The 15,002-nt window shown below is 39.9% G+C and overlaps 1 protein-coding gene across 1 annotated transcript in view; it reads right to left on the bottom strand.

The window, feature by feature from the left end:
* LOC139721929 (hyalin-like) overlaps positions 1-14,466 on the bottom strand; it is a 64,139-nt gene extending 49,673 nt beyond the window's left edge. Inside the window, exons 1-7 of the mRNA XM_071633254.1 lie at positions 14,425-14,466; positions 13,705-13,912; positions 7,319-7,465; positions 6,755-6,994; positions 6,122-6,319; positions 1,702-1,941; positions 67-213 (exon numbers count right to left, since the gene is read on the bottom strand). Coding sequence (XP_071489355.1) covers positions 67-213; positions 1,702-1,941; positions 6,122-6,319; positions 6,755-6,994; positions 7,319-7,465; positions 13,705-13,912; positions 14,425-14,466 — 1,222 coding nt within the window. The remainder of the gene's footprint in view (positions 1-66; positions 214-1,701; positions 1,942-6,121; positions 6,320-6,754; positions 6,995-7,318; positions 7,466-13,704; positions 13,913-14,424) is intronic.
* Positions 14,467-15,002: the final 536 nt, after the last annotated feature.

Below are 15,002 nucleotides of genomic sequence, written 5' to 3'. Positions count from 1 at the left end.
TCGCTTCGTTCCTGCTTGAATCTTTAGCTGTAATAGATACTGTGGAAATCCCGGCTGGAAATATACTTCCCGACGAAGCAGTAGAGCTGATAGTAAAGACTCCAGAGTTATCGGTTACGTAAGGATCTGACCACGTAACATTGGCGCTGAACAGTCCCGGGTCTGTTGGCTGTGTGATGTCGGCGGGACATGAGATGTTCGGAGATTCTAGATCTACAGATCAGAAGATAGAAGAACCCAATTTGTGCATTGTTGTATTCTTGGGAGAATTGAGAAATATACAGTCTTGAATCTATACAATGATGATAGCAAGCAAGCGCGCCGGAACACTTCTGGTTTTGAGGGGGCAAAATCTCAACGGGGGCACATTTATGTGACGATGTGAGATCCTCGGCGCGGGAGCGAAGCGATCGAGCGGGGGGTTGGAAAGGGGGATACCCCCCCCCCCCCCCACTGTAGGGAGCTTTTGTAAAACAGGGTACAAAAGTCGCGTTTATAGACCATTTAAAAGCAAATTTCTAAGGAATTAAACAGTGAAAATAATCAGTGCGAAGGACTATGATTATTACATACGGGAGTACATAATAATGTGATGGTGTGAGGTCCTCGGCGAGGGAGCGAAGCGACCGAGCGGGGGGAGGGTGTGGGAGGGGGATACCCCCTCCCACGGTAGGGACTTTTTGTATAAACAGAGCATAAAAGTCGCGTTTATAGAGAATTTAAAGCAAATTTCTAGGGAATTAACATATTGAAAAAATCAGTTGGAAGGACTATGATCCTAACATACGGGAGTACATTAATAATGTGATGGTGCGAGATCCTCGGCGAGGGAGCGAAGCGACCGAGCGAGTGGAGGGTGTGGGAGGGGGGATACCCCTCCCACGGTAGGGACTTTTTGTAAAAACAGAGTATAAAAGTCGCTTTTATAGAGCATTTTAAATTAAATTTCTGAGGAATTAAACATAGTAAAAGAAATCACTGCGAAGGACTATGATAATAACTTATGAAAACTTTTCATTTTACTATAAGCAGAACGAGCGAGCCACTTTCACTTTGCAATTTATCTGAAATGTACTCATTAAAAGCTTAAACGTGATCGCATCGTTCGAACAATAAAAAAATATTCTTATACTGCTAGAAAGCAAAGAAGAAAATGAAAAATGTAAGGTTTACTAAAGGTATGTTTCAGCGGGCACACTCGAGGATACGAGGCTACCATCTATACACTAAATTTACTCATAAGTTACTATTAGTGTATAGATACAATAATGTATGTTGTTAGTGTATTATTTTCGCGCCGTTAGGGTCGAAAATTTTTGCATTTTCAGTTATGAAATTACAACATTTAGACAAGAAATATGCCTTTATTGTTCATTTTGGTCTTTAAATCAGTGATTAATTATTTGTTACAGGGGGCACTTTGGGGGGCAAAAACTCGTTTTGCCCCCCCCCCCCCCAAACATTTTGTTGGGGGGGGGGGGGGGGGGGCAAATGCCACCCATGCCCCCCATCCCCCCCCCCCCCCCCCCCGCTTCCGGCGCCCTTGATAGCAAGTATACATATTTTGGCTGTAAACGTCGTAGTCAAACAGACAACTCTCAGCAAGAAATAAATCATCGTACAGACGTTACTGTTAGTATTACTTGTTATGATATGCTAAAGAAATCCATGCACAACAATAATCCTAAGACCAATATTTACCGATGACTGTGATAGTAAAATTGCACGTCGCTTCATTCCCGCTCAAATCTTCAGCTGTAATAGATACCGTGATATTCCCGGCCGGAAATACGCTTCCCGACGAAGAAGTAGAGGTGACAGTAAAGAACCCAGAGTTATCGGTTACGTAGGGATCTGACCACGTGACGTTGGCGCTGAACAATCCCGGGTCTGTAGACTGCGTGATGTCGGCGGGACAAGAGATGTTCGGAGACTCTAGATCTGAAAGATCAAAAGATAGAGGAACACGATACAGAGTCTTGAATTAAAAAAAAAAAATATGCAACATACAAAATAAAAGATAACAGATTAAACGAACTATAATGATTGATGAGCAAGTTCTGTTTAAAGCATTATTCTTAGTGCTAAGATATGGTGTAAAATATTGCACATGTTTATAATTTTACAATATCAAGCAGTTCGACGATCCGTTAATCACTTATTTAGTACTAGGAAAACTCAGGGTTTCGAGCAAGAAATAGAATGTCCGGGTAAACATTGCCGTGAAGACTAGTATCAGCGATACGCCTACCAATTTCATCGAAAAGGTCGTGTGAAATAGTGTAACCGATATTTACCGACGACTGTGATAGTAAAATTGCACGTTCCTTCGTTCCCGCTCGAATCTTCAGCAGTAATAGATACTGAGGTATTCCCGGCTGGAAATATACTTCCCGACGAAGAAGTAGAGATGATAGTAAAGACCCCAGAGTTATCGGTTATGTAGGGATCTGACCACGTGACATTAGCACTGTACAATCCCGGGTCTGTTGACTGTGTTATGTCGGCTGGACAAGAGATGTTCGGAGACTCTAGATCTTAATATAGAAATAGATAGGAACACATTTTGTACAACGTTGTAAATGCGGAGGAATCACTACAATGGTAGACGCAGTCATGAATTTCAGACATTACAGGGAGATACGAAGTGAAGAAGATAAACAAAATTAAACGATGAAGAATTCAAAATTCTAATGAACACATTCTGTTCACCGCTATTAAACGGCGGAATAAATCTATCTGTATAATGGTGCCAATATCACAATGTTTTTTTTTTTCTTTTCTTCTTCTTTAAGTACTATAGTCAAAGGATTCCATTTCAGGAGGAAACAAATCTGTTCAAACTTTGCTATAAATATTAAAAGGCATGATTAGGCCATTTCTGTAGAGATATAGTCACGTATAATAACGTAATCAATTACCGACGACTGTGATAGTAAAATTGCACGTCGCTTCGTTCCCGCTTGGATCTTCGGCTGTGATAGAGATTGTGGTATTCCCGGCTGGAAATATATTTCCCGACGAAGAAGTAGATGTGATAGTAAAGACCCCAGAGTTATCTGTTACGTAGGGATCTGACCACGTGACATTAGCACTATACAATCCTGGGTCTGTTGGCTGTGTGATGTCGGCGGGACAAGAGATGTTCGGAGACTCTAGATCTGAAGGATCAAAAGATAGAGGAACACATTTTGTACAATATTGTGAAAGCCGATTAAAAGCGAAAACGAGCAAGAAGTATGCAACATGTAAAATGAAAAGATACAAAGATTAAACAAAGTAAAATGAGAATGAACCCATTCTGTATGAAATATTATTTTTAGTACTATAATATGGTGTAAAATGTTGCACATGTTTATAATTTTACAATGATATCATCCAGTTCGACGATCCGTTCCTCACTTACTTAGCACTGGGAAAACTGAGGGATTCGAGCAGGAAATAGAATGTCCGGGTAAACTTTGCCGTGAAGACTAGTATCAGTGATACGCCTACCAATTTCATCGAAAAGGTCGTGTGAAATAGTGTAACCGATATTTACCGACGACTGTGATAGTAAAATTGCACGTTCCTTCGTTCCCGCTCGAATCTTCAGCAGTAATAGATACTGAGGTATTCCCGGCTGGAAATATACTTCCCGACGAAGAAGTAGAGATGATAGTAAAGACCCCAGAGTTATCGGTTATGTAGGGATCTGACCACGTGACATTAGCACTGTACAATCCTGGGTCTGTTGACTGTGTTATGTCGGCTGGACAAGAGATGTTCGGAGACTCTAGATCTTAATATAGAAATAGATAGGAACACATTTTGTACAACGTTGTAAATGCGGAGGAATCACTACAATGGTAGACGCAGTCATGAATTTCAGACATTACAGGGAGATACGAAGTGAAGAAGATAAACAAAATTAAACGATGAAGAATTCAAAATTCTAATGAACACATTCTGTTCACCGCTATTAAACGGCGGAAGAATTTAGAACATACTGAAGAGGTTTAAATCTATCTGTATAATGGTGCCAATATCACAATGTTTTTTTTTTTCTTTTCTTCTTCTTTAAGTACTATAGTCAAAGGATTCCATTTCAGGAGGAAACAAATCTGTTCAAACTTTGCTATAAATATTAATAGGCATGATTAGGCCATTTCTGTAGAGATATAGTCACGTATAATAACGTAATCAATTACCGACGACTGTGATAGTAAAATTGCACGTCGCTTCGTTCCCGCTTGGATCTTCGGCTGTGATAGAGATTGTGGTATTCCCGGCTGGAAATATACTTCCCGACGAAGAAGTAGATGTGATAGTAAAGACCCCAGAGTTATCTGTTACGTAGGGATCTGACCACGTGACATTAGCACTATACAATCCTGGGTCTGTTGGCTGTGTGATGTCGGCGGGACAAGAGATGTTCGGAGACTCTAGATCTGAAGGATCAAAAGATAGAGGAACACATTTTGTACAACATTGTGAAAGCCGATTAAAAGCGAAAACGAGCAAGAAGTATGCAACATGTAAAATGAAAAGATACAAAGATTAAACAAAGTAAAATGAGAATGAACACATTCTGTATGAAATATTATTTTTAGTACTATAATATGGTGTAAAATGTTGCACATGTTTATAATTTTACAATGATATCAGCCAGTTCGACGATCCGTTCCTCACTTACTTAGCACTGGAAAAACTGAGGGATTCTAGCAGGAAATAGAATATCCGGGTAAACTTTGCCGTGAAGACTAGTATCAGTGATACGCCTACCAATTTCGTCGAGAAAGTCATGTGAAATAGTGTAACCGATATTTACCGACGACTGTGATAGTAAAATTGCAAGTTCCTTCGTTCCCGCTCGAATCGTCAGCAGTAATAGATACTGAGGTATTCCCGGCTGGAAATATACTTCCCGACGAAGAAGTAGAGATGATAGTAAAGACCCCAGAGTTATCGGTTATGTAGGGATCTGACCACGTGACATTAGCACTGTACAATCCTGGGTCTGTTGACTGTGTGATGTCGGCTGGACAAGAGATGTTTGGAGACTCTAGATCTTAATATAGAAATAGATAGGAACACATTTTGTACAACGTTGTAAATGCGGAGGAATCACTACAATGGTAGACGCAGTCATGAATTTCAGACATTACAGGGAGATACGAAGTGAAGAAGATAAACAAAATCAAACGATGAAGAATTCAAAATTCTAATGAGCACATTCTGTTCACCGCTATTAAACGGCGGAAGAATTTAGAACATACTGAAGAGGTTTAAATCTATCTGTATAATGGTGCCAATATCACAATGTTTTTTTTTCTTTTCTTCTTCTTTAAGTACTATAGTCAAAGGATTCCATTTCAGGAGGAAACAAGTCTGTTCAAACTTTGCTATAAATATTGATATGCATGATTAGGCCATTTCTGTAGAGATATAGTCACGTATAATAACGTAATCAATATTTACCGACGACTGTGATAGTAAAATTGCACGTCGCTTCGTTCCCGCTTGGATCTTCGGCTGTGATAGAGATTGTGGTATTCCCGGCTGGAAATATACTTCCCGACGAAGAAGTAGATGTGATAGTAAAGACCCCAGAGTTATCTGTTACGTAGGGATCTGACCACGTGACATTAGCACTATACAATCCTGGGTCTGTTGGCTGTGTGATGTCGGCGGGACAAGAGATGTTCGGAGACTCTAGATCTGAAGGATCAAAAGATAGAGGAACACATTTTGTACAACATTGTGAAAGCCGATTAAAAGCGAAAACGAGCAAGAAGTATGCAACATGTAAAATGAAAAGATACAAAGATTAAACAAAGTAAAATGAGAATGAACACATTCTGTATGAAATATTATTTTTAGTACTATATATGGTGTAAAATGTTACATATGTTTATAATTTTACAATGATATCAGCCAGTTCGACGATCCGTTCCTCACTTACTTAGCACTGGAAAAACTGAGGGATTCGAGCAAGAAATAAAATGTCCGGGTAAACTTTGCCGTGAAGACTAGTATCAGTGATACGCCTACCAATTTCGTCGAAAAAGTCATGTGAAATAGTGTAACCGATATTTACCGACGACTGTGATAGTAAAATTACACGTTCCTTCGTTCCCACTTGAATCTTCAGCAGTAATAGATACTGAGGTGTATCCGGCTGGAAATGCACTTCCCGACGAAGAAGTAGAGGTGATAGTAAAGACCCCAGAGTTATCGGTTACGTAGGGATCTGACCACGTGACATTAGCACTGTACAATCCCGGGTCTGTGGACTGTGTGATGTCGGCGGGACAAGAGATGTTCGGAGACTCCAGATCTTAATATCGAAATAGATAGGAACACAATTTGTACAACGTTATAAATGTGGAGAAATCGCCAGAATGGTAGCGACGCAGTCGTGAATTTCAGAGAATATAGCGAGATACAAAATCAAGAAGAAAAAGAAAATCAAAAGATAAAGAATTCAAAACATTGTAAATGAACACATTCTGTTCACCGCTATTAAACGGCGGAAGAATTTTGAACATACTGAAGAGGTTAAAATCTATTAGTCAATGGTGCCAACATTACAATGGTTTTTTTTTTTCTTTCGCTTCTTTTCTAAGTACTATAGTCAAAGAGAAGGATTCCATTTTAAGGAGGAAATAAAATGCCTGTACAAACCTTGCTGTGAATATAAATAGGCCTGTCTATGCCATTTCTGTCGAGATTTTTAATAGTCACGTAATATAACAATATAATCAAGATTTACCGACGACGGTGACAGTAAAATTGCACGTGGCTTCGTTCCCGCTTGAATCTTCAGCAGTAATAGATATTGTGGTATTCCCGGCTGGAAATGTACTTCCCGACGAAGAAGTAGACGTGATAGTAAAGACCCCAGAGTTATCTGTTACGTAGGGATCAGACCACGTGACATTGGCGCTGAACTCTCCCGGGTCTGTAGACTGTGTGATGTCGGCGGGACAAGAGATGTTTGGAGACTCCAGATCTAAAAATCAACACACAAACGAACACATAATCTGCATCGTTGTTTCAGTGGACGAAATCTCAAATACATATCTTTTTTTCTGCCAACAGTAATAACGTAAACAACGAACTCCTATTACCGCAGCAAGGAAGGGAAATTCATTCAGGAGGCCAAAATGGATTGGCTATAGATTAAAATGATGATAATTATGCTTGTCAAAATGTCACAACCAATAATGAATGAAATATTTACCGACGACTGTTACTGTAAAATTGCACGTCTCTTCGTTCCCGCTTGAATCTTCAGCCGTATAATATACTGTGGTATTCCCGGCTGGAAATATACTTCCCGACGAAGAAGTAGACGTGACAGTAAAGACCCCAGAGTTATCGGTTACGTAAGGATCTGACCACGTGACATTAGCACTGTACAATCCCGGGTCTGTTGACTGTGTGATGTCGGCGGGACAAGAGATGTTCGGAGACTCCATATCTAGAAATCAACACACAAAGAAACACATTGTCTTCATCGTTGCTTCAGTGGACGAAATCTCAAATACATATATTTTTTTCTACCAACAGTAATAACGTAAATAACGAACTCCTATTACCGCAGCAAGGAAGGGAAATTCATTTCAGGAGGCCAAAATGGATTGGCCATAGATTAAAATGATGATAATTATGCTTGTCAAAATGTCACAACCAATAATGAAGGAAATATTTACCGACAACTGTGACAGTAAAATTGCACGTTCCTTCGTTTGATCTGTTTATGATTTTCAGTTATTATGATATACTCCAGAAATTCATGCCCGACAATAATCCTTTGATCAACATATTTACCGATGACTGTGATAGTAAAGTTGCACGTCTCTTCGTTCCCACTTGAATCTTCAGCCGTATAATATACTGTGGTATTCCCGGCTTGAAATATACTTCCCGACGAAGAAGTAGACGTGATAGTAAAGACCCCAGAGTTATCGGTTACGTAGGGATCTAACCACGTGACATTAGCACTGTACAATCCTGGGTCTGTTGACTGTGTGATGTCGGCGGGACAAGAGATGTTCGGAGACTCAGTATCTAAAAATCAAAACATAAACGAACACATACTCTGTATCGCTGTTTAAGTGGACGAAATCTCAAATACATATCTTTTTTCTAACCACGAAAATAACCAACTCATTAAAGTTATAGCAGCATGGAAGGGGAAATTAAGGTCAGCAGGTCAAAATGGAATACCTATTGATAAAAATGATGATGATTATGCTCGTCATAATGTAATTACCAATAATAAATGAAATATTTACCGACGACTGTTATTGTAAAATTGCACGTCGCTTCGTTCCCGCTTGAATCTTCAGCCGTAAAATATACAGTGGTATTCCCGGCTGGAAATACACTTCCCGATGAAGAAGTAGAGATGATAGTAAAGACCCCCGAGTTATCTGTAACGTAGGGATCTGACCACGTGACATTAGCACTGTACAATCCCGGGTCTGTTGACTGTGTGATGTCGTCGGGACAAGTGATGTTCGGAGACTCCAGATCTAAATATCGAAAGAAAATGGATAAAATCGAGTACAACGTTGTAACCGCGGAGGAAAGACTTTAATGGAACATGGTCTTTAGTTGATGAAATTATGTACGTACAAAAAAAAAAGAAATCAACAGATTAATAAAATCAAAGATCGAGAAACAAATTCTTCATAAATCATTGTTGAAAATGCTAAAGAAACGAGAAAAAAAGTGCACATGTTTATAACATTGTAAAATGATACCAAGCAGGACGAAGATCCTCTAATACTTTGTTCTAGACAAACACACCATTTCGAGCAGGAAATGATATTTTTATGCAAACACTGCCGTGAGTGCCAGTACGAGTGATACACGTGACAATCAATTTACCACAGTACCACAGGAGTACCACAGGAGTACCACAGGAGTACCACAGAAGTGCCACATGAAATGTCACATGCTTTACATCAGCACTTTCACTTAATAGGTAATACTGTAGTGGAGTATAGGACAGGTTAAGTAATGGAAAATCAATTGCTATAATTGACAGCATAACTCATCTATCAATTGATTAAGGAATATGCGCTTGTTTTATTTCATTTGGTTCCGCCTTAAGATTTTTCTGTGTGGTACTCCTCTGTGGTACTGCTGTGTGATATTCTCCTGATGTGATAGTCATGTGGTATGAAATGTTAAGAAAAAAAAAGAATATCCTGTGGTATTTTTCTGGGGTACTTTCTACTGTATATGTGTGTTTTCGCCTCATGGTAGTGTTGTGTAGTATTGCTATGTGGTACTACTGTGTGATACTATGCAGTTAATTTGCTGTGTGGTACTTCTGTGTGGAACAGTACCATAGGATCTTCCTATGGTATTTTGGGACATATACCACCAGACTACCAAAGGACAATATCACACAGCAGATGATGTAATATTAAATAAATAATAATGAAATAATGTAATTGTAATGTCCCCATCAAACACCATAGGGCAGTTCCTATGGCACTGTCCTGTGGTACTGTCCTGTGGTTATGTCCTGTGGTACTTTCCTGTGATACTGTCCTGTGGTTCTGTCCTGTAGTAATGTCCCAAAATACCACAGGACAGTTCCTGTGGTAATGTCCTGTGGTACTCTCCTGTGGTACTGTCCTGTGGTACGTCCCAAAATACCACAGGACAATTCTTGTTGTACTGTCCTGTGGAACACTGGACCTGTAGTAATGTCCTGTGGTACTTTCCTGTGGTACTGTCCTGTGGTAATGTCCCAAAATACCACAAGACAGTTCCTGTGGTAATGTCTTGTGGCACTCTCCTGTGGTACGTCCCAAAATACCACAGGACAATTCTGGTTGTACTGTCCTGTGGTACTGGAGCTGTGGTACTGTCATGTGGTACTGTCCTGTGGTAATGTCCCAAAATACCACAGGACAGTTCCTGTGGTACTGTCCTGTGGTACTCTCCCATGGTACCGTCCTGTAGTACTGTCCTGTGATACTGTCCCAAAATACCACAGGACAGTTCCTGTGGTACTCTCCTGCGGTACTGGTCCTGTGGTACTGTCCTGTGGTAATGTCATGTGGTTATGTCCTGTGGTACTTTCCTGTGGTAATGTCCTGTGGTACTGTCCCAAAATACCACAGAACAGTTCCTGTGGTATTGTCCTGTGGTAATGCTGTGTGGTACTGCCCTGTTGTAATGTTATGTGGTACTGTCCTGTGGTACTGGTCCTGTGGTACTGTCCTGTAGTAATATCCTGTGGTAATGGCCCAAAATACCACAGGACAGTTCCTATGGTACTGTCCTGTGGTACTGGACCTGTGGTATTGTCCTGTGGTAATGTCCTGTGGTTCTGTCCCAAAATACCACAGGACAGTTCCTATGGTACTCTCCTGTGTACTGCTCCTGTGGTACTGTCCTGTGGTAATGCTGTGTGGTACTGCCCTGTGGTAATGGTATGTAGTACTGTCTTGTGGTACTGGTCCTGTGGTACTGTCTTGTGGTAATGTCCTGTGGTAATGCCCCAAATACCACAGGACAGTTCCTATGGTACTGTCCTGTGGTACTGCGCCTATCATGAATATTCCTTGATGTGTGGCTATTATTCTCCCAGATTCTTTTTTTTTATTCGATCTATCCTGTGTGGTACTCTCTTGTGGTACCATGGTAATGCTGTGTGGTAATGACCTGTGGTGCTGTCCTGTGGTAATGTCCCAAAATACCATAGGACAGTTCCTGTGGTACTGTTCTGTGGCACTGGTCCTGTGGTACTGTCCTGTGGTACTGCCCTGTGGTACGTCCCAAAATACCACAGGACAATTGCTGTGGTACTGTTCTGTGGGACTGGTCCTGTGGTACTGCCCTGTGGTACTGCCCTGTGGTACGTCCCAAAATACCACAGGACAATTCCTGTGGTACTGTCCTGTGGTAGTGTCCTGTGGTATGTCCCAAAATACCACAGGAATTCCTGTGGTACTGTCCTGTGGTACGTCCCAAAATACCAAAGGACAATTCCTGTGGTACTGTCCTGTGGTATTGTCCTGTGGTAATTACCACAGGAGTACCACAGGACTTTTTTGTAAGGGCTGCAACAAACCTGATGCGACTTAACACCCAAAAATGTGTCACCATGGATGTGTGCTTTGGAAGGAGCAGCTATGAGCCAAACACCCTCATGTTAGACGATGTGACGCTGCGCGATAGCAAGACAGTCAAACTCCTCGGAGTTTGAATTCGTACAAGCCGACCTTAAGTGGGATACACATGTGGAGTACAAGTACATGGTGAAAAGAGCAAATAATCGTTTGTATGTGCTACGCATGGTGAAGCATTACGGTATCCCTGTCTGTGACCTCGTTACGGTATACGCCACTTTTGTGAGACCAGTGTTGGAGTACGCCGTGCCAGTGTGGTCTAGTGGTCTCACAGAGCGGCAACTCAAGGTAATAGACCAGTTCGTAATTCCACTTTGCGCATGAGCAGAAAAAGGTCATTTGTACCAACAGGCATTTTGGTTTATAAATTCACTGAGATAAGCATCTGTGATGCCATAATTATTCATGTAATCCTTATCTAAATGGTGCTTGCCAGCACATCCACCTGACAGCAAGAATGGTATTTCGCAATATAAAAGGAAATAGGCTGTTATTGCATTCAATACAAAACAATGAAATGGATGCCTGCTAAATTGTCAACTGATGGAGTATTCTGATCACCTGCTCTGAACGCAAGCTCATTCTTTGTTTGAACATGAATTCCATGAAGTGTTACGTCGGGCAAGATTATGCATTATGCCGCTTTGAAAACGAGTGAAGTGCCTAACCAACTGAGAAAAAAGAAAGGTCATTTGTACCAATGTGTACATGAGCTAATTACGAACTGGCTTATCGAGAAAATTCAAAAGAGAGCATGTCGCATCATTCTTGGGAACACATATACCCGATATTCTGAATCGTTGGCAAAGTGCAACCTGTCATCCTTGGCCGACCGCAGACAACAGCTATGTACGACTTTTGCCAAACCATTGCAACGCCCAACATCCAAACTGCATCATCTCCTGCCACCCATCAAAACTCATGATCACAACACTAGGAGCGGCACCCAACGCTCAGAGCCCCGGTGAAGAACAAGTAGATTCAGAAACAGTCCCATACCACACTTCACACGCATTTTGAATTCAGCAAGAGTTTTCAATGCGTAAGATTATACATGTATATGTTATGTTATGGATTTCACAGGAGGGCTACCCATTCCAACAATATTAATCTTTATGGTTACCTAGTGATTTGAGACTATTCAGGATACAATAATGCTTTAATCTTATATAATTTTTCCTTATTTTTTTCCTTATTTTTTTCTTTCTTTCTCCTTTTTGTTCTTCCTTTTTGATCACGGCAAATCTCTTGTATGAGTATAATTACAGTGAATTTTGTTTATCAGCTTTGTATGATTGTTTTTTGTGTTTGTTTAAAAGAATATGTTGTATCCTATATGAATTCAATGATATCATAGGATATTGAAGGAGAATAAAGGTCAATACCTAGCATTTTTTTTAATGTATACTGTACTTTTTTGTGTAACTGATAGATACAATGATATACACGGGTTAAGACATCATTTTGTATACATGTAATAGTGGTATCCTTGTTTTTTTATTATTTCACACTTTCGGGTCCTTGTCACTGATTTTGATAATGGCTTGTGTATCTTTTGAAGTATCCAAAATTATAAGATATTTATGATAATGTACATAATGTAGAAAATGTATTCATTGTTATATATATATATATAAGTATTAGAAGAATTACCATATTGGCTGATATTGAATGATTTTAATTTGATATGAATATTGAGTTATTTATAGAGAGAGAGAGAGAGGGAGAGAGAGAGAGAGGGAGATGAAAGGGAGAGAAAAGGAGGGAAATATAGACACAGTGAAACATACTTAGGAAAGAGGAATAGGGAGGGAGTGAGGGAGAAAGACAGAAAGAGAGAGAGAGAGAAATGGGAGGTAAGATAAAAAAAGAATGTTTTTTTTTGCAATCTGAAATGTATATCATGATATTGTGCAAAATTAATCTCGCGATTCCTTTTTTAAGTGTAATATTTTATATTTCATAGAATAAGTCGTACACTTCATTTGAGTTTGTTATGGATGTTTATGTGTGTAGTTCATCTTTTTGTACATATATTCCTCTTTTGAGCTTTTTTAATGTATTCTTTTAGATCATTTGCTGTAAAACGTCACAATTCGGCCTTTGGCTGCGACGATGTTGATACCAATAAACAATTTCAATTCAATTCAATACATATATATGGTAGGTTGTTTTGTGACACAACTGACCTGCACATATGCATCAACAGTGATATCTTGAATATTTTTTAAATCACTACTCCCGAAGGTAAACACGATCTTTAATACGAGATGGCTCAGACAGCATGTCCCGATCCTATGCAGAAAGGTTACGTAAACCAAGCTCATCTGCGTTAAGTGAAGGAAGCCCCAATAAGACTTGTTCCCACATTGTTATCTGCTTAGAAAGGATAGTTTTGCTTATTACGATTTTATACTATGAGGAAAATGGCTATCTAGCAGATCCACTCTCGCACTTGTTATGCTTTCATATTAAGAAAAATAATCATCCTCTCTGGGACTGGAAACAGAGGTATGCGACATGACAGATTTTATTGACTGAGCAATTCAGCAGTAATGCTCACCAGTGATGGTAATTGAAAAGAAACATATGACAGAATTGCCACTCCCGTCTGTCGCAGTGTACGTAACGTTGTATTCCCCGATGTTGTAGTTCCCGCCATTCCTGCCCGGTCCGTTGAACACAAGAGACACGTAGCCAGATGAATCTGATGCGTTCGGTTCAATCCAGGAAACAATCGCGTAAGGCAATCCAGGAAGTGTGAACACCGACTGCGAATTTGGACATCCAGTGATGTTTGGAAGTGTCTCATCTGTGAAGAGACATTATTGAATCTATATAGTCTAAATGATGACTAAATTTGGGTTTTTATTAATTTTCATAGAGCTTTAATTGGCATTCAAAATGCGAGACATGCAGAAAGGGAATGGTCATCTGAAAGTCGCGCTCATCATTCTTGAAGAAAAAGTAATATCAGGAACACCACCCGTATGAAATCACCAGCTTTATCTTATCAAAATGATTTGCGGTCTCCGTTCTTATCAAGAATTCAACAGAAATTTGCAATTAACACCATAATCCGTGAGACGAAATGCAGGATAAATCAAGCAAAATTATATTTTAATGATTAATGGCTCTAGGAGTTTATTATGTGAAACACATACCAGTTTTCCATAGCAGCCATACAGTCAGCTGATATTCACAACAACACAAATTATTGTTGCCTGCAGTGAACAAGGGAGGTTGGAAGAGGAACACCACCCTGAGAAAAGCAAACACTCACCGACGCAATTTCGTCCAGGGAAGGATTGGTTGAAGTCGTCATATCCAGTGTTACACTGACAGGTAAAAGAACTCTGCGTGTTCATGCATGTTGCGTTTTCATGGCAGTCATGTGAAGCTGTGAAACATTCGTCAAGATCTGGTTGATTAAAGAAGAAGAAAAAAAAAAACACACAGAAATACAAATTCTCGACTAGGTAAACGTGAATCGGGTTGCGACATGAAGAAGCATAGCATCAATCCGGGGCAAAGGTTGTTACTTGTACGGTTAGTGGTAGTTAATGATAGTGGTTAATGATAGCGGTTGGTGATAGTGGTTAGCTGACAAAATAAACATTTTCGTTTTATTATAATGTTGCGACTTCATAATGTCATCATTTATAACTTTGACTTGAGTTTGACAATAACTGAGCTGAGGGTATTTCTGAGAGTGAGTAATATATCTAAATGCTTCGAAACCTCAGTTATCTACCCTAAATCGAGCTTGCACGTTTATTCTGAAAAGTAAACAATGGAAGGTACACACATTTTTAAATTCTATTTAATCCTTTTTGTCCCCCGGAAAAAAGATCACGTCAA

This window comes from Diadema antillarum, unplaced genomic scaffold (assembly GCF_040938485.1).
Source record: "Diadema antillarum isolate AM-2024a unplaced genomic scaffold, OU_Dant_1.0 scf00000152, whole genome shotgun sequence".
Taxonomy (NCBI): domain Eukaryota; kingdom Metazoa; phylum Echinodermata; class Echinoidea; order Diadematoida; family Diadematidae; genus Diadema; species Diadema antillarum.
This window is presented reverse-complemented; position numbering and strand designations above follow the sequence as displayed.